We start from the raw sequence: 19,938 nt of genomic DNA on the forward strand, positions 1-19,938 counted from the left end.
CTGTCAAAGCTGGTAGTGAAACCTCATTAAGTCATTTCCTTCCTCCTGTCACTGGGGGGAGACTCTCACAAGAGACAGAGACCTTTAAATGAGGTGTCTGTCGTGCCACACCTCCCATCCTCTCATTTCCTTTCTTTCAACCTATCCGCACTACATCGGTGAAAAAGACGACCGTGCTAATCTTCTGCTGGTGGTCTGCAGGGGGGGAAGTAATACTATTGTTAAGCTTTTGGACTGGAACTCGATGAAGCATTATAATGCCCAACTGCCTCTGTGGCAGAATGCCACCAAAGCAGTCTGAAGTTTTATTTTTCTGAGTTGAAAACAAGTTTGTTTTCAGCTTGGAGGGGAATCCCCATGTTAATTTTAAACCTTGCCAGTTCTAACTATGAAGTTCATTCTGTAGCAGTGCTGCTAGAGTAATGTAAATAAACACAAAGGGTGAAAGGAAAACATATGTCACTAACTAAATTATGCTACGGAGCACTGAGAATCAACTCCCTTGGCCAAAACAAGGTGTTAAATCTACAAAGATGCCAGCTGTAGATAATCTGTATAAAAATAAGTCTGAAACCATATTTTGAGTGTTCTAAGTAACCTGCAGCTGATGGGAATATCCTTTTCAAAGCTAAAAGTGTTTCAAATAAAGTAGTTAAAATTAGGTGTGTCAGTCTTTATTTCAAAGCATTTACTCGAAAAACGCTTTCCCCCCTTTTTACTGTGAGAAATTTTAACAGGTGTAATAAAAGTTTATGGCTCAGAGGTAGATGTTCCTGTTTGTCCAGCAGCCTCTTCCCTTTATCCTGTTCCTCCAAGCTGAAGCTGCCTCCTTCGCTCTTCTGCTGTTTCAACTGGGAAGCTGGTCTCTGATTCCCTTTTTTGTGGCATCAGCAGCGCTGCCCAGGTCACAGGAGCAGCTCAGGAGCTTCTGGGAGGTGGTGATGGTTGAGGGGTGAGTCTGGTAAAAGGGGCCTGAAAGTCAGGAGCTGTTTGCTATGTTGGACCCTAAGGATATTATCTGAGATGCCTGTCCTGATGGGCACCATTAAGCTCCATGAAATAAGCAGTAATTGGAGGCTGACCATGCATTAAGCATTTTACAGTCGCATTCTTCTGCTCTGCAAGTGCTTCCAGCCAGATGGATCCACTCCACACCTGTAGTATTTGCAACACCGGCAGGATGAAAGGCAATCTCCCATTTCAGGAATGCACTCTGTAGACGTGAAGTTTGTTCAGGTCAACCTGCCACCATCCCAATTAACAATGGGAAAAATATGCATCCAGGCTTCACAGGTGCTGCTTTTCCCTATACTTGTTATATGCAGAAAACTGGGTTTTAAAGAATTTTTTACAACAGACCCTAGCTTCTGCCTAAATAGCAATGTTGGGTAACACGCTGAGGAAAATACATTAGACAGTCTTAGCAATAAATGGTGGTATGCACTTGATAGCAGAGAGTTATATGCACACATGGAAGTCTCTAGAAGAGCTCTGTTTTTGACACATTTCATGCAGCTTGGTAGAGGTACCATGGGTCTGTGGGTATCCCGGTCTCATGACCAGAAACAAAGTATCACAGTATCAATCACAGTACGTTTGGGATTGGAAGGGACCTCAAAAGATCATCTAGTCCAATCCCCCTGCTGGAGCAGGAACGCATAGGTGAGGTCGCACAGGAACATGTCCAGGCGGGTTTTGAATGTCTCCAGAGAAGGAGACTCCACAACCTCCCTGGGCAGCCTGTTCCAGTGCTCTGTCACCCTCACTGAGAAGAAGTTTCTTCTCAAATTTAAGTGGAACCTCTTGTGTTCCAGCTTGATCCCATTACCCCTTGTCCTATCATTGTTTGCCACCGAGAAGAGCCTGGCTCTGTCCTCGTGGCACTCACCCTTTATATATTTATAAATATTAATAAGGTCACCCTTCAGTCTCCTCCAAACTAAAGACCCAGCTCCCTCAGCCTTTCCTCATAAGGGAGGTGCTCCACTCCCTTAATCATCTTCATTGCCCTACGCTGGACCCTCTCCAGCAGTTCCCTGTCCTTCTTGAACTGAGGGGCTCAGAAATGGACACAATATTCCAGGTGTGTCTCACCAGGGCAGAGTAGAGGGGAAGGAGAACCTCTCTTGACCTACTAACCACCCCCCTTCTAATACACCCCAGGTACCACTGGCCTTCCCGGCCACAAGGGCACAGTGCTGGCTCATGGTCATCCTGTTGTCCATCAGGACCCCCAGGTCCCTTTCCCCTACACTGCTCTCTAATATGTAATTTCCCACCCTATACTGGAACCTGGGGTTGTTCCTGCCCAGATGCAGGACTCTACACTTTCCCTTGTTATATTTCATTAAATTTTTCCCTACCCAACTCTCCATCCTGTCCAGGTCCCGCTGGATGGCAGCACAGCCTTCTGGCGTGTCAGCCACTCCTCCCAGCTTGGTGTCATCAGCAAACTTGCTGATAGTACACTCTATTCCCTTGTCTAAATCGTTAATGAATATATTGAATAATATTGGCTCCAGTACTGACCCCTGAGGCACTCCACTAGATACTGGCCTCCAACTAGACTCCGCACCATCGACTACCACTGAAAGGTGAAAGATCATGCAGTTGGTGGTTAGTTTTAGTGAGGGCAAGTTAGAAAGCTCTCACAGGCACAAAGGCACGCAGGGCAAATACGTGGTGACTTGGAAAGAAGAAGCACCGAATGCCTGGAACAGAGGAACCCAGATGAAGCATGGCCGTGGGCGGCACAGGCAGGTGCCTCGCTGGACACAGCACCAACAAGCACTGACAGTGCCACTGGCTGCTGATTTTCATATGTGCAAATTCCCCACCCACAGGCAAGATCGGAGGGGACTCTTTTAATAAACCCGGTATTTAAACTGTGTTAGAACATCATAAGGCAAAGGACTTTTGTTGGTTGTCACAACTGTATTTACCTGTGCCCCTGTAAATAATTACTTGTGGGTTATTAAAATTTAATTGTTTGTAGGTTTGGGGTTTTTTTTCGTTTTGACTTGTTGTACAATAGAAAATCTCTGCAGATTTACAGCAAAAAATGTGGCAATGTCCTTGATCGCTTTGAGTGCTGTCACATGGTGCAAACATACACCCCACTTGTTTCATACCTGCTCAGGCAGGGCTTTAAACAATCGCTTGCTTCCCTCCAACTTGCCTGCTCATGAGCCAAGGAAAAGGTCATTAGGAACCAGGGTTGCTGTTGAAATCCTGTTGATGTTAATACAAAGGTACAGGGAAAAGGTGTCCACTTTCAGATTGTCAGGAAGTTGGGCATTGCCAGGCATAAAGCACTTCTCTAGAACATTCATTAATAATGTATCCACTGTACATCAGGCATCTGGGAAGCTATCAAAGAAACAGCAGGCACTGCAGAATCCTGCCTGTTCAGTCAGTTGCCCAAGTATGGCTAAGAAAGCCATTTCACAAAAATAATCTGTCCTTTACAGTGCCAGACCTGAGCGATGCCTACTGTCAATGCTCCTACCTCTGTAATTGTCCAGGGAGCTTTTTTTCATGTGAGCTTCTAGTTGTAGTCCTGAGTTCCAATTCTTTACACAGCTAATTATTCTTATTAGTCTGATTAACTTTGGTGGGCCAGCTCACATAAAGGTAAATGTGTGTGCAGAAGGATTTGCAGGATCAGAGCTTGAGTAGTCAGCATGTTATTCTGCTACCTAAAAGCACCATAATGATTTCTTAGCTGACTTTATGTGCTCATTCCAGGCTCCTTGATAAATCCTGAGCCTTTCTTGCTGGTTTTTTTTTTCCTATTTGTCACCAAAAGCATATTGCCTTTGTTTTGGAAGTCTTTTTAACTATCGTCTTATCTCACTGAGCTCAAACAAACAAGCAAGGTAAAAAGCAGCACTGTGATGTAAACTCGTGATACTTTAATAGATGCTCATCACCCACTCTGGTAGCATTATAATTGGTTTTAAGATGCCACTCCTTTCAATTACAGACATAAATGCAGGGCAGATGCAAGGCATTGGACACATTAAGTTAAGAACAATAAAGACTGTGTAAATCCACATAAAATTGTTTTGCTTTTTTACAGAGTCCCAATCTGTCATTCTTCAAGGCACAGCTTTTGTTTCCCATGACTCATCCTAATACCCTTGCTTAAAGCAAACAGTTCCTAGGATTTTCTCTCGTGTTTTTCTTTTTTTTTTTTTTTTGTACAGTCTCAGCTGTGTTGGATATTAACAAGCTTTCTTGTGAACCATGAACACTATTTTCTTATTAAACTTTTAAAAAGGCTGGGTTCTATCATTTCTATACGCTGAATGGAGAGCTGGGGGGAAAAAGCATCATTACTAAATCTGTTCTGAAGAGAATACCTCATAAAGTATTGGCATACCTGTTTCTATTAGCAATGCATTATGAATTCTAAAACTATTTAATTTTACTGATTACATGCCCTCAGAACATGCTGTTTGTTGAGTTCGTCTTCCATTTCCACATACAAAATACATGTAAATACCCTAAGTTAATTCAGTGATATTCTCCATTTCTCCTTACAAACGTCCATCCATTTTATATGTATCTTTGTTTTCTGCATCAGTCCTGCATTGATTTATCTCCTGGGCTTTAAAACCAATCCTGCTATGACATTGTTGTGCAGCTTATCCAGACAGTTTTTCTGTGTTACTTAACATCTGTGTCTGATGTATGTTCGCTTGCACGTCCAACTATATTAGTTTTAGTCACTAGCACAGTGACAGACTGAACCAACAGCCTGGTTGGTTGTGGCTATTCTGATTTTCTGTATCACTTGTTCCATTTAAACCATAGCATGTTACATGGAAAAGTCAGATTACTTTCCTTATTCAAACAAAACTTTTTTCTTTCTCTTTTGGTTCAAGAATATAAAGGCAGTGATTTTGTTCTGTTGACAGATCTCGTCTACATTTTTGCTGTTGGAAGCGATCCTTCAGCTCATCACAAATAACTTAAGGCTTTTAGACAGACAGAGATCAGCCGTGTTTGCACTCCAGCATTTATACTCCACCATAACCATGCCGTGAATTAAATGCGTGCCCTGGTGGGGTACAGCCTTTAGCCCACGTCTGCGTAGGGCATCATCCATCTTCTTTTGACCTCATTTCACCTGCTATCCCGCAACCTCGGTCCCTCTCAGTCCCTGGAACCGCAAACAGCCCCTCAAACATCAGTAGGCGAGAGCGAAGACGCGACGCAGCGGAGGGGGCACGGCGTTTACTCTCCCAGTTTCCCGGGCGTATTATGAGGCGGGTGAGCCCTTTGTCTTCTTCCAGCCCGCAGGGACGGGTCGGGGGGTCCCGGCTGTCACGGCCGAGCCATAGGCGAGCAGCGGCCGCTGGGTGGCAACAGCCGCCCGCCGGGGAGGCGCGGCCGGCGGAGAACGGCGCTGGCGGCCCCGCTCCGCACCGCCTGCCGCCACCGGAGCCCCGGCCAGCGGGAGCATCGCTCCTTTCCGGTATGCATGTGCTCGGCTCCCGGCGGGGAGGGGAGAGGAGGAGCCGGCAGGGAGGTGGAAAATGCTGGCACTAGGTATGGTGCCGAGCGCCTTGCCGTGCGCACCTGAAATAACAGGCCAGAACGATTAAACACCCTGAACGCCTCTTCACGTACCTGGAAAAGTGCTGTTTTGCACACGCTAGAGACGAATTCATTGCTGCGGCCTCCAAACAAATCCCTGGATCACCCAGGACACAAGCGAGCTCTGTTGGCGTAAGGGGGATCCTTCCTCGCCTTCTTCTGCACGGAGCAAAAGCTGATCACCCTCCCCACACCAGGGCGCTTCCCTCAAGCAGGGGAGCTGCCAGCCTGTGAGCCACGCGTGATGGGTCAACATGTCAAGGAAAAGTGACCCTGAAAATGGAGACTTGGAGGGCAGCGTACATTCATTCCCTATGTCCCCTGCCAAAAAAAAAAAACCAGCTTCACAGTTTTATGCATATTATCCCTTTTAGGTTCTGGGTAGTGTATGTAAGAGATTATCATCCCAGTCACCTTCACATCGACACAAATTGGCAGAATTTATCAAACGTCTCTTTCCTCTCTCATAGGAAGCAGAGAAAGGTGTCGAATATCTCCTGCTGCCGTTTCACTTGGGCTGGGCTGGCTCCCCATTTCAGCTGAGGCTGTCCGAGCATCATTCAGCCCTGCCCTGATGTCACCTGTTGGGTTAGCAGCGCCGTTAAGCCACCACTATTTTCCACCGCTGTGGATTTAAACTACTTTGAAGGTTAACTCTGCTTCTCTGGCTAAGCTCCAGATTAATCTAATCTCCAAAAAAAAAAAAAAAAATCTCCAGGCCGGCGCAGGGGCAAATTTGAGTCCAATTTCTGCAAAAAGTCCTAAAATCCAACTCCCCACCTGTCCCACGGGCACACCTGAAAACCCACGGGGTAGCACAGATGTGCGGGACCCCACACCACAGGGGGACTCGCAGAGGCGGCCCGCGGGCCCGGCCTCCGGTCCCGCACGGGCTCCGCGGCCGCGCAGAGGCCACCCCGCATGAAGGCTCTGTACGCCCACCTCGGGACATTTTTTCTTTATAAAAAGGCCATTTTAAAAAATTGCTTTTTTTTTTTTTTTTAAATAAACCCGCAGCTACGGCCACCGCATCCCCCCCGCGCGGGGCGCTGCAGGCCCAGCGGGGCGGCCGAGGCGCGGAGCGGGGCGCGCTCCCCCGCGGAGGGCCGGCAGCCCGCAGCCACCCGCCGCGCCGCCTCCATGCCCGCCTGCCTGCTCGCCGCCTCCGCCGCCCGCTTCCTCGGCGCGGGCGGAGGCGGCGGAGGGCGGGCGGCCGCCAGCACCACCCGCGGCCCCGAGTGCCGCCCCTCCGCGCCGCTCCGCGCCGCTCCGCCCCGCCGCCGCCCCGCCGCCGGCCCCAGGCCCGCGCCGCGATGGAGGGCGGGCCCGGGCTGCGCGGGGCTGCTCGCCTCCCCCCGCCGCCTTTTTTTTTAGCACCCCCCTCCCCATTTCCCCCTTTGCTTGAATGAAGCGTGAGGCGGAGCTCTAGGAAACCACCGCGGCCGGCTGCGCCGCGCGGGGCCGAGGCTGGAGCCTCCCCCTCGGGCTCCGCTCCTCCCTGCCTCTCCCCGCCCCCGTCGCTCCGCTCCGCTCCGCTCCCCCCGCCACCGCCACCGCCGGGAGAGCTCCCCGCCCGCGCCCGCCGCCGCCGCTCGGAGCCGCCGCCCGGAGCCGCCGCCGCCGGCAGCAGCAGCGCGGAGCGCCCGGAGGAGCCGCCCGGAGCCGGCGGGGTGCGCGGGGCTGCGCGGGCGGGCGGGCGGGCGGGCAGCGGCGCCGCGGCCGCGGTCCCCATCGGCACCGGTCACACCGCACACACGTCCCGTCCGCGCCCCTGCTCGGCAGCGCCGGGGGCTCTTCCTCCTCTGATACAAAGCTGCTCGGGAAATGGCATTTCTCCCCGGAGCCACAGTCAAAAGCAATTTTCCTTCTTTATATTTTTTTATTATTTTTTTACGCTCTTTCTTGTGAAAAAGAATTAATTTCTTAAATACCTAGAATTTTTTTTTTTTTTGGTGTGTGCGTGCATGTGTGTGGCAGCACCGGGCTCCTGCGATCGGTGTCTGAATGAAACTACGTAAATGCATATGTCTGTACGTTGCACTGGAGGGCAAAACGGAACACTTCTGCGAGAGCTTGGATTCAAATGTGGTTCATCTGGTCTCCAGGATTTTCCGTCTCTTTGGGGTTGTTCGCCTTACCGGGCTGCGAGGCGGGATTTTCTGAGTGAGCTTTGACACATCTTTGGAGATGTCTGTTAAACAGGAGTCTGGGAAAAAACATTTGAAATCGTAGAGAGATTTTTTTTTTGTCCCTTTCCCATCCCCTTGGTGACTTGAAGCATCAAAGCAGCCAGAACTTAACGTTTCTGAAGACTTGTGATGTTTGGGTTTTGTTGTTGCTATTTTTTTTTTAGAGGAAACTTGACAGAGGAACATATTTATAGTCCAAGTAAGTACTTTACAGAGGAAATTTAGTTTGTGTAACTTAACCAAAAAAAAACAAAAAAAACCCAACAGTGTTGAGGTTTCTAGTTTAAAGTGCGTTGGATTAACGTTCATCCAAGGCTTTTTAGCAAATCGTGTTGAATTGCAGTTTTTACAGTGTGCGTTCGTCCGCTCCTTCATGTCTGTGGTAGTTCAGCACCTAAGGGAAAATGCACCTGATTTTGAATCGGTATAATGTTTTCTAAGATATATTTCAACACCGAGGAGGAAATGGTCCTAAAGTAAATTTATAATAAGTAATAAATGTGCACCTGGAAGTAAAGTATTTACAGCATTTTAATCCCTATTTATACCGTGCATCTCAAACTGAGGAGGAAACACTGAGAAGACAAAAGTACCTCCGAGACCCTGAGAACTCCCCCACACCACCATGAATGAAACCGTGCCCGATACAGTAACTGGATTATAATTTTTCGTGTTATTAATTTTATTATTATTGGCTGCTTTACTTTTTTGGGTTCATCCTACTCCTCTTCTTCCTCTCTCCCTGTTGCTGCTTCCTCTTGGGAATAATGGCTCACCCGGGGAGAAGAGGCTACGATAACCGGGAGATAGTGCTGAAGTACATCCACTATAAACTCTCGCAGAGGGGATACGACTGGGCTGCCGGTGAGGACAGGGCTCCCCTGCCTCCAGGTCTCTCTCCTGCTGCTGCTGCTGCTGCTGGGACTTCCTCTGATCACACTGGGCTGGTGTCTCCGCACCCCGAGCCCCCCGGCTCGGCTGCTGCTAGCCATGCGCCCCCGGCCGAGGGGCTGCACCCCGTGCCCCAGGTCGTCCACCTCACCCTGCGCCAGGCAGGGGACGAGTTCTCCCGTCGCTACCAGAGGGACTTTGCCCAAATGTCTGGCCAGCTGCACCTGACGCCCTTCACGGCCAGGGGCCGCTTCGTGGCGGTGGTGGAGGAGCTCTTCCGAGATGGGGTTAACTGGGGCAGAATCGTGGCCTTCTTCGAGTTTGGTGGTGTGATGTGCGTGGAGAGCGTCAACCGGGAGATGTCTCCCCTTGTGGACAGCATCGCTGCCTGGATGACTGAGTACCTGAACCGGCACCTGCACAACTGGATCCAGGACAACGGAGGCTGGGTACGTCCCCTGATTGCTCGTTCCCTCTCCTGGCTCTGGCTCATGGCCGGTGGGGCTCTGGGGTCGGCAGTTCCTCAAGGGGGTTGCACTCGCGTTCTGGGGAGCAAAAGTTCTGACTGGGAGGCCTCTGCACTGGTGTGTGTGTCAAAGCTCATAGGCCTTTCATCAGCTTTGAGTTTCACCTCATTGTGGGATTACAGTGGAGTGGTTTGGGATGGGGGGAGCAGGTACAGCTCAGGAGTGAGAAGGATGAGCACGGCACCCTCTTTAGCAGCAGTCTCTACTCTCCTACCCTGGTCCACCCTTGCCTGCTGGCAGCACCAGCCCTGGCCAAGGCAAGGTCCTGCAGTGGGTTGGAAAGGGGCAGCAGCGGCGCCCGTGTAGGCAGGTCACAGAAGGGACCATGTGTGTGTGTGTGTGTGTGCGCATGTGTGTGTGTGTAGGCATCCCTGCCCTTTAGAGGTGACGCACCAGGCGAGCACATGACAAACACGGGATCCCAGTGCTACGGACGGGCAGGTGTCCATCAGTACCAGTGTTTACAGCTGCGTTGGCAACGGGGTTTTACAGTATAGGATGTGTCTAGTGTGAAAAATCTGTCTTTGTCTCAAGATGAAACAAAGGTGCCAGGAGCTGTGCCTGTGGGAGTGTTCTGGAAAATGAGTATTTGTTGTGATCCAGTGGGTGTTTTTGGGGTAGCGATCATCTCTGGTCAGGGCTGGTTTCAGTGTCATCCAGACAGGGAAGATTTCCACTTGTGGAAAATGGTCAGCTTTTACACTGGTCAAAAAGCCTTTTACTTTTTGTCCCTCTCTCTTTCAAAAAATAAATAACTGCATTTAAATTGAAAGGGAACCTCTTTCCCCTTTTTCCTGTATTAATTGATATACTGTAACAAAATGTGTTCTCAGCTGCTTTCCCGCAAACCAAACCTGTGGCACGTGTAAAGCTTATGATGTTAATGCATTGGAGGAACAAACAGCAAGAGTTACACTGAAGAAGAAACTTTACATGTGGGCTGAGAGCTGGCTTAAGTCACCTGGAAATGGAGGTCTGCTAGGTAGGAGACCAGCTATTTTGGGTCCAGTCCCCTGTGAAATGCACTCAGAGAGCTGGCTCAGTTACACAGCACACCTTTAAGAGGCGTGTGTAAACAAATGTGAAGTACAATATATGTTTCTCAGTTAACATCTTTTGCAAGCCACATGTTTGTGAAGCATTAACACATTAAGTTCTCAGCATTTGGTCTCTTGCTAACTCAGTGTTAGGCTCAGTAATGTGCCTAACACCCGCATTGTCTATCTCTGTTAAAAAGTGAAGATGTTGCCTTCCTGCTGCTGAACCCACCTGGCTAAAGGGTATACGTGTCCAGGGATCCAGAGGACATCTACGTGCTGCTGTAAAAGAGAGAGCAAGGCTTTGGGGTCTGTTTCTCAGCAGTAATCCACGTTGTTCACCTCCTAGAGGATTGCTGCAGGTCCCTGGCTACAAGTCTTGTTGGAGACAGGATCGTTCTCCTGCTTTCCTCTGTTTCCCTCAGGAAGAAAAAAAAATCAAGATTCGTGGGGCCAGAAGGGGGAGCAAAAAATGTGTGTGTGTGCATGTGTCTGTGTGTTTATATACGTATATGCATATGTATATACAAATATCCATACATATACAGACACACATGTATACACACAGACACACACACACACACACAAAATGACTCCAGTGCTTAGTGGTTGGGACCACCCTTGGGAGAGGGAGACCTATCCCCTGTTTCATGGATCACTACAGAGGGTTTATCGGTGTGTTGTTTTTTTCTTTTAATGAAACAGATAACTGTGGAAAAACAAAACAAAACAACATCTGCAAACACTTGAGGCTTTTGGAGACCTTGGCTGGTTAGAAGACAAGCAGCTAAAGGGTTAGTTAGGGATTTTGCGATTGCACTTCTGGGCTGGGATGCCTAACTTGTGCGTAAGTCCCTTCTCAGGCTGGAAGCCCGTTTGTGGAGATGGGGCCCTCGGTTCGCTCCAGAGCCAGTGAAGTCATTCTGTTGACTCCAGTGAGCTTTGGATCAAATCCGTAAGCGTGCTGGAGATGTATTGTCCTGCGGGTGTATTGTGTAAAGAGAAACGTGAGTAATGAATAAAACCTAGAATGTGAAAAGACAGGTGTTACCAGGTGTGACTGGCCAGATGAGGCAAGTGCTGGAGCTGTTTCTCAGTGGTTAGAAATACAAGAAACTCGGACTATAAACATTGACCGCCTTTAAAAGGAAAAGATGCTTCTTATCGATAGCTGTTTAGTTGTTTATTGAGGTTTGCTATAAACAAAAGCTCCAGAGTTTGGATGCATGTGATGCCATTTACTGCTGCGTGTTATTTGTAATGTACACATGGAAGACGATGTGCCAGATACTACTCAAAAGTACCTTTTGCCTGTCTGTCTGGTAAATGGCTGGTACCTTTGAGCTGTGGGATTATTAAACACAGGCAAAACCTTCTGGCTGGTTACAAAGAGCAAAAGGCTAACATGAAGTTACAAACACAGCTCTTTGGATCCTCTCTTAAGACAGAGAAATCAAGGATGGTATGGGGTGGTAGATTTTTCTTGTTTTCTTTTTCTAGCTTTCAGGATCCATCAGTGGAAGACGATGCTTTAATATATGCGCTTGAACTTCAACTTGGCAGTTGCACCGTACTCAGTGTATGAACCTTAGTAAAGCATCATAAATGTTTCTTCCAAAGTAGCTGATCACCTTATGGGTCCTGACACTTTGTAGGACCTCAGCACAACTACATGCAAGTTCTCCTCATCAAGCAGGCTGCTGCAACAAGCAGGATTGCTGGCTGTTGTAGCCTTCTCCTCCTCTGTGTTGTAGCTCCACGGTATGTTGTGGAGTGATAAGTTTATTAGAGGCTTTGTAGCAGTAGAGAAGAGAGCACTGGATTTAGTCATAAGAGTATGTTACACAGCGAGTAAGTTGAACAGCAGGCGCTTTGAGTCTGTTGTATGGGCCTAGGTCTTACACTCAGGTCTGAAGTGAGTTGACATGTCTTTTCCTATTTATCTCTTTGGTTTATATCAGTTCTATAATTGATAATGTATTTTCAGGACATGAATTCTTTGTAATGGAACTAAAATGAAGGAAGGCAGATTCAAAGGGGATGTAGCTGGTGGAGTATAAATTTTAGGCACTGAACATCGCTGTTAATCGTGTCTGGGATTGTTAATACCCTTACAATACACAGTGTCATGGGTTTGTCTGAAACTCAGAAAAAGCAACAGATGAGGCCTGCCTGCACAGAGACTGTATTATTAGCTTGTGGTTCTGGTGGCAAATAAATGCAGCTTTCAAAGATTTTCACACAGGCCAGGTTACCACAATATTGTACTTTGCCCTGATAACATCTTAATTGCATTACAAAAGAAATAAGGGGAGACCCAGCTCATCTCTGCAATTTTGTGGTACTTGTTATAATATATGCTTTCTGATTGACAACTTACTGGCTTTATTTCATTTTTTTAGAGCCTGATGTTTGAGCTGCAGAAGGACTGGCTTGGCAGTTGGTCATTGCACTTGGTGACTTTTGACTTTGACATGGGGAACACTGAATGTGGTGCAGCTGATGTGGGGAAAATAACTGTGTTTGTCTTGCAGTGATGGGTTCCCTCTTCGGGCACACAACCTAATGTACGTGGGAGCTGTGCTCAGCTCTGGGTGCTTTTAGTCCAACATACGGCTTTTCTCCCCAAGCTTTTCAAGAAAAAACAAGAGCATGAGAACTATAGAGGGAGACACAGGCACCATCATATATATGTAGACAAGTACGTTTTTGATGTAAAGAATGTAAAGAAACCCAGGTGAGAGAAGTAGCGTCGTGCTGAAAATTCAGCCAAGAAAGCATCATTTTAAATGACAATATTCACATGTGAACCAGGAATGCTTTAGTCGTGTGCTTTCGTCCAATTCTTTTATTGCAGTTCTTTCTTCGGTTCAAGAGTTAAGGCCAGATCTGGGGAAGGATTTAGATGTCTGAAGTGGACCTTAGGTGGAATATAAGCACTTGCATCCTCTGACTGCCTGCCTGGCCAGAACAGTGGCAGAAGTCCCCGGCTTCCTGCTGTTCCTCGCCCAAGTCAGCCAGGAGCTGCTCCAGCCTCGAGAGAGGGGACCTGCTTGACAGGAGACACTGTTCCCAAGACATTCTCTGTCCTGAAGCCAGCAGGCATCCTTTGCCCTGGCCATTGTCACTCAAGTGCCATCCTCATGTGTGAACACAGCCAGGGAGAAGCCTCTGCTTTTCCTCGTAGATCCTTGGTTAAATCGCTCTCCTGAGGTAAAGAAAGATTTGCCTATGACACCTCTGGCCCAAGGTGGGGTTTACACTCACATCTCCAACATCTCAAGAGGCTTTGCCTACCAGATGGCTGCTGGTTTTGCCAAGGTGTCTTTCCCTTTGGCAACAGGGCTCCTCCTTCTGCCGGGATGAGACTTCATTTGGCAGAGGAGGAAGAGCTGGGGTGTCTAATTCACTGTCAGTGTGTTTTTGCAGGTGGCTGTCTACAGCCAGATGCATAAGCGCTTCTTGGACCAGCAACTAGACCCCAGGTTTCCCTTCTCCTGGGTTGACTGCCCTAATCACTGAGCTTCCTCTTTTTTTTTTTTTCTTTTCCCTAGTAAATCATTAATTCTCTTTGTTTGGTCGCACGCCTTGGAAAGGAAATGTGGAACTCTCCACATACCATGCCCCGTGGTGGTCCATGGCCCCCTCATGAAGGCGAGGGATGACAGACTGAAAATCTCATCGCTCTCAGGCTCTGGAGCTGCTCTCCCAGCAGCTCAGCCAGGCCTCCGCCGTGCAGCGCATTGCTTCTCTTGCAAGTCCCGAGCAAAAGCCTCTCAATTTGGCGTGGGACGGTGCCTTGCTCAGAGTCGGATGCCCCGTGCTGGAGCAGAGGCTTTTTGAGGTTTTTTTTGCCATTGACATGCGGCCTTGTAACGACTCAATCCCCAGCGGGGCTAACCCCAAGTCACTGTTTGACTGGTGAAAGGAAACTGTCTGAAATCCACTCAGTTAAATAAATGAATTGGCAGTTTCAAGTGTTACACCTTCTAGGTCCTTTGCCAGTTTTTGTGGCTTTGTGGGTTTATAATCGAATTCTCAAAATATTATCAAAATATTTTTCTTTTTGCTGTTGCTGAAGAGCGAGTAATTCATTCTGCGGAGGATCTGTGCCGAGGCAAGGAGCAGAGGAGCTAGGGCAGAAAGAGAAAATGGTTGTGGTTCTCTAGTCCCTTACATTTATAATAGCTTTCTCTGTAACTTGCAATGTTAGGATGCGTATTTTCTCAGAAGTCTCTCTTTTTTTTAAGAAATGTATTGACCGTGACCTTTAAAATTTCAGAACCAGGGGTCTTGGTTATGGAGATGATGTCATTTGCCTTGATCTTGAAAAGAACCATAAAGTTCAAACAGCAATCCTATTAAAAAGTTTTACTTTACTTTCAATATTGAGAAATAAGTTAGTTCTGTGCCTGCATTAACATAGGCCTCTCTCAAGCTGCTGCATTAGCTCTGCTGGGCAGTAAGTAGCTTAGTTTTTCACGTATGTAGCTTGAAATTTGGAGTCAGTAATCCATGAAGAAAATCCAGTTGAATTTTTCTGCCAAGGCACACGCATTTCTCCGATGGCAAAGCACGGCTCCAACAGGAGAATCACAAGACGTATGCAATGATGTGTGAAATTGCATGTAGAGCAGAAACGTTTTCTCAGCGGCCAGATACCAGGGTCCGGGCTTCCTAAGGCAGCGTGGGAACTTCATAGTGCATCACCAGCAAACATTAAGACCTTGTGCCCCATACAGACATCCTTGGTGAGGGGTTCATCTTTCAGTGAGCTTGACCTGGGATAGTAGAGGGAGGTGGATGCGGAAACAGGAGCACACTCAGGTGTTGTTTCGAAAACCTCCGTTGGGGTTTTGGTCTCATGTGATGGTTTGTCCATGGCTCAGTGATGAGCCAGCCTTGTGCTCCGCCATCGCCATGGAGGGATGCTGGGCCTGGGCCTGGGGCTGGGGGCAGGACAGGCTGAAGTGGCGGCTCTGCCTACACAGCTCTGCTTGCTAATGTGAGCTGCCAGCAATCTTGCTGTGTCCTTGTTTTCCCTCTCGGTCCACAGCTACCTCACCAGGCTGGCCCATGGCATTTTAGCACTGCAGCCCTACCCCGGCATTTGCTCCTGGCCTGGGGTCAGGGCAGCTGTAAACTGGGTCAGCAGCCTTGGCAGTCTACAGCTGGAGCTAAAAGTGGTGGGAAAGGTGTGATTAAATAACAAATCTCCTGTGACAAAGTGATTTTTTGTTGTTGTTTTTGGCTATTGTGACGGGTTATGGTGAGGGGTGTGGCTGGGCAGGGGTGAGCTGGCCAGGCACACTCCCCACTGCCATGGGGCACACGCTTGTGTATTGGACAGGTGCCTGGTTCTTCACCAGTTTTGTCTTTCCACTTTATGGGGAGCTGACAGTCCCTGGCTTTCTGCAGGCCTTTCTGACCATCCCTGCCCATCACCGCTGTTGGCACTGGGTGTTGAACGCCGGATGCAGTCCTGGGCACTGCTGCCCGGCCATCGGCCGCCATGTGTGCCAGGTCAGGCCCTTCCCACCTCCCCCCTGGCCTCTTTTATTTCAATTCACGCCCTTGGGAGGATGGAGCCCAGCCCTGTTTGCTTTGTTGGCTTTTTAAAAAAGAATTTATTTATGAGCACCTCGTGGCTGCTCCCGTACCTGCTGATTTAGGAATAATAACACTTGTTACTCGGTGGCAGCAAAACACTGATTATTTCTAAGGGCAGTACCGGCTTGTTTTATTTTCCATTTCATATATAATAATAGGATGGATGAAGGTGTGCGGTGCCATAAATCTTCTCTTCCCCAGCAGGATAACATCCAGGCCTTCTTGGCAAACAGGAGTGCTGATGACAGATTTGAGAGATTTTTATTTTACTCTGGCTTTCAGTCTCATTAACAATCTGATGTTTTTTTTTTTCTTTTGTAGCTTTTCTTTTTTTTTTTTTTGGCTCCTGAAAGACTTTGAAGCCAGATAACTTCTCCAAATGTATCTAAAAGTCTGGAATTTATTTTCTGTTATTCTATTTTAATGTTAGTTTGCTGTCGTAGTTATTGTATATTGATAGACTTTGCTAAACCCTCTTGCTGGAAAGTTCCTTGCGGGTTTCTGGATTTTACAGTTAATGAATAAGAAAACAAATCTGATTTTAGAAGGTGTTGCCATTGACTTCAATAGGAACAGGAAGAGGCACTTAATTGGACAATTGTAGTTTTGTTTACTTTGTATATGCGGCAAGAAAAATAAGATCAAATAAAAAAGGCGCAGGTTTTCAACTAATAGAGAAAAAAAGCCTTTCCTGCAATGCATGAGTAACCTTTGGGAGCTGTTTTTGCGGGAGAGCTGTGAGTGGAAGTACTAAGTTGCATTCAGGAAAGGTTTAGATATTTATAAGGGTAAGGAAAACATCTATACTTACGTTTGAATAAAATTGCTTGGGAGGGCAGTCATACACTTGGTGAAACAGGAGGGAAATTTAACATCAGCTGCTGAAATGAGATCACCAGGTGCTGAGGGTAGACCTTTCTCTGGGGAATGCTATTTTGAAATTATCTATTACATTGCTTCTCCCCCAGACCACCTGCTGCTGGTCAGTAGCTGGGGATGTTGGGATAGATGCTCTGCTGGTCTCATCCAGACAGGGAAAACTTCTTACTTAGGCATTTGTCATGTAAAAGTGAAGATAATTGTAAATGTGCTTGTTGTGTCATTCAGAGCACTCACACCATGGAATTTACTTCTCTGCTGACTGAAGATCTGTTGTGAATTGCCACATTTAGAACTCATTAAAAGAAAGTCAGCATCCTTCAGTGCATACATCATTTTATTGCTATTTTATTTTATTGGAGCATAAAAAGGATGATTCCATTTTGTGGACTGAAAAGACAGCTCCATGGGTTTTGGGGTACTTCAGTGAGTAATTTATGTATGTGGCCCAGCAACAATTAAAAAGAAAAGGCCCCATTTTTCCCACATAGTGGAGGCTGTTGTGCACTTGTTTGAGAAAGCAACTGAGAGTCAAAACTTAACTTCCTCTTCTTGGCTCTGGTACTCTGTACCTGATAGGTTATGGGCCAAATCATTAATATATCTCTTTTTCAGTTAACCCAGCTATGAAATGGGTATTCTTGCTAGCTATACATCACAGCAGCTCTGGGAAATGTATTATTGCCCACCACACTATTGTGAATTGGGCTCATGTTTTTTAATTGGAAAAAAAGTCATGCGAGGTACAATATTGAACAAAATGTCCGTCGTGGTGATTTGGGGCTTAGAATAAAATTCAAATCTGTAGCACTACATTTTGTCATTGCTGGAGCTCTCTCGCCTGGGAGAGAGTGAAGTGAGTCAGACTGTGAAACTACCTGGGGGTGAGATTTGAGTGGAGAGGGGAGGTAGAAGAAAGAAAAAGCTAAATGGAAATTAGGCTTCAACTTTTTCAGCTCCACGGTTCGAATGTGTTTAGCAATGTTTGTGATGGAAACAGATTAAAGAGATCGGTTGTAGGTCTTTATTTCTAGTTTTTGTTTAGGAACAGGGTGAGCAATGTTAGAAATGACAACTGACAACGTTAGTGTTTTTCTTTATGTATCAGAACAGTTAATGGGGCATTTCATGAAGGAAATTGTCTTTCCTTTGCTATTCCCACTGTGTGTCAAAGCTGTCTGTAGCACTTCAGGGGAAGGAGCAATAAGCTGTATTACATGCACCTATAAGAAGTGTATTCATGCACATGTATTCTTTTGCTTCCATTCACAAGCTTCATTAAGTGTTGAGATACAGGCAAAGCCCTCCAGTTTTAAAACATTAGGAAAAAAAACAAAAGGGCAGTAATCAAGTCTTGGGGTTTGACCGTAAGGTTGAAGTTAGTTTTAGAAAATAACTACTTTCTTAAGAATATTAATCACATGTTCAGACCATGTATTATAAAATGTAGTAGAGGACCCTATTTCTATTTTTTTTTCTAAAGAAAAAATTAATAATTCAATGACAAATTCAAACACAGTAGTAGGTGAGTTGGCATTTCCTTTAGCAGAACAAGATGGTCAGTGTTTTAGATTAGTAAAAGCTGTTGAACTTCTCAAGAACGTACACACAGCTCAAGTAAAAAATTACATTAAAAAACCTGAAGTAAAAACTCCCTTGTTTGTAATAGAAGCAAATCATGCATCATGCTCCAAGTATCTGCAAATTTTAGTTGCTGTTAGACATATCCAAAGCCCCTCTCCTGAAGTCATCTGGCAAATCACAGTAAATCACGCTGTCTAAATATCTAATCCCCAGTCTGCTGCTGGATGGGAAAGGTCCTGAATATAACCGAGAAGGAGACCTAATGCCCATATTATTTTCAGGTTCCAGCTTGACCTATTCCTTTCTCTGTTGCCCAAATCTACAATAAATAGCAGTCCTGCCATGAAGCCTGGGTGGAGTCTGGAGGGAAAGGCTTTCCTCTGTGTGGGGTTGAAGTGCAGTGGTCGGGTGTACCAGCCGGGCAGGAGATAAAACCAGTCGCTGGAAATGTCAGGTGGCAATCAAGGCTGCAAGCAAATGAGCTGGCCTGGAGTCTCTTCAGGCTTCTGCAGTAGCTCACGGCTGTCTGCAAAGAATTCCTGCAGCAGAAAATTTGCGTATTTGGCTCTGGACTGAATGTGTGAAATTCTTGCCAGTTTGGAGTCAATAGCTGTTTTTTTCCAGTACGGATGCTAAAACCGGCGGTATCCAGCCTCACATAGCAGTGTGCATGTGGGCAGACCCAAAGAAGGATCTATAAAGCATCGTACAAAGCCTTGGTTTTAGTGGATGGTTGGGCATGTCTGTGCAGTGGTGGAAAACTGGAGCGAAGCTGCTGTAGGTTTTGCCTCGAGAGTGCTCCTCAGCTTCCCTGGGCATCCTTGCTCGAAGGGGAACCTGGCCTGGGATGCTGCCAGCATCTCTCTGGCAGGACCGTGAGAGGGGAGGTTCCCCGTCTGCTCTCCAGTCTGGGTGGCACGAGTGGTGGGGAAACCCGTTAAGGCATCTCTTCGTACGTTCTTCTTATCTGTTGAAGTTGATAATTTCACAGGGAATAGTGCATTTATCTTGTGAGCAATTGGAATTTTTTTACCCTTTTTTTTTTTTTTTAATTATTACTTTCTTTTCCCCAGCCCAGTGAGAAGGATGCTCAGGGCACGGTGGCACATCCTGCAGGCTGGGACTTCTGTGGCAGTTTAATGGGCTGAAGGAAGAGGCAGCACTGACCTGCTGTTAGGCTGTGTAAACGGACTTAGGGTTTGTTTTAGAAAACTTGCTCTCTTTTTCCCCTGTCTGCTCCCTTCTCTCCCCCAGTGCAAACACAAACACATCATTCTTGCAAATGAAACTGTTTAATTTTAATAACTGGCCTAGAGCTAAAACTGACAGTGGGAGAGGAGCTGTTTGGTTTGCAGTTGCTGACAGCTGGAGTAAACTACCTGTTTTCTTGGAAGGGATGGACAGCCAGCTTGTTTGCTTTTGAGGACACTCTGCTCCCTAAAGAAACAGCTCTCAAAAACAACAACAAAAATGACAGAAGCTTGGTGTTACTGACTGCTCTTTATATGAAAGGCTCAAAGTATGATGGAGAAACACTCTGTGCAGATGTCCCTGGTCTTTGTAGTTCAAGTCCTTCTGCTGAGAGCAATTCCTCATCGTGAAAGGTCACTGTCACCA

At 47.0% G+C, this 19,938-nt stretch overlaps 1 protein-coding gene across 1 annotated transcript in view; it reads left to right on the plus strand.

Annotated features, from left to right (window-relative positions):
• The first annotated feature begins 8,103 nt into the window (after window positions 1-8,103).
• BCL2 (BCL2 apoptosis regulator) overlaps window positions 8,104-19,938 on the plus strand; it is a 94,094-nt gene continuing 82,259 nt past the window's right edge. The window contains exon 1 of the mRNA XM_005509733.4: window positions 8,104-9,133. Within this exon, the coding sequence (XP_005509790.2) occupies window positions 8,561-9,133 (573 nt within the window). The 5' untranslated portion in view covers window positions 8,104-8,560. The remainder of the gene's footprint in view (window positions 9,134-19,938) is intronic.

Source organism: Columba livia, chromosome 2, assembly GCF_036013475.1.
Source record: "Columba livia isolate bColLiv1 breed racing homer chromosome 2, bColLiv1.pat.W.v2, whole genome shotgun sequence".
NCBI lineage: Eukaryota > Metazoa > Chordata > Aves > Columbiformes > Columbidae > Columba > Columba livia.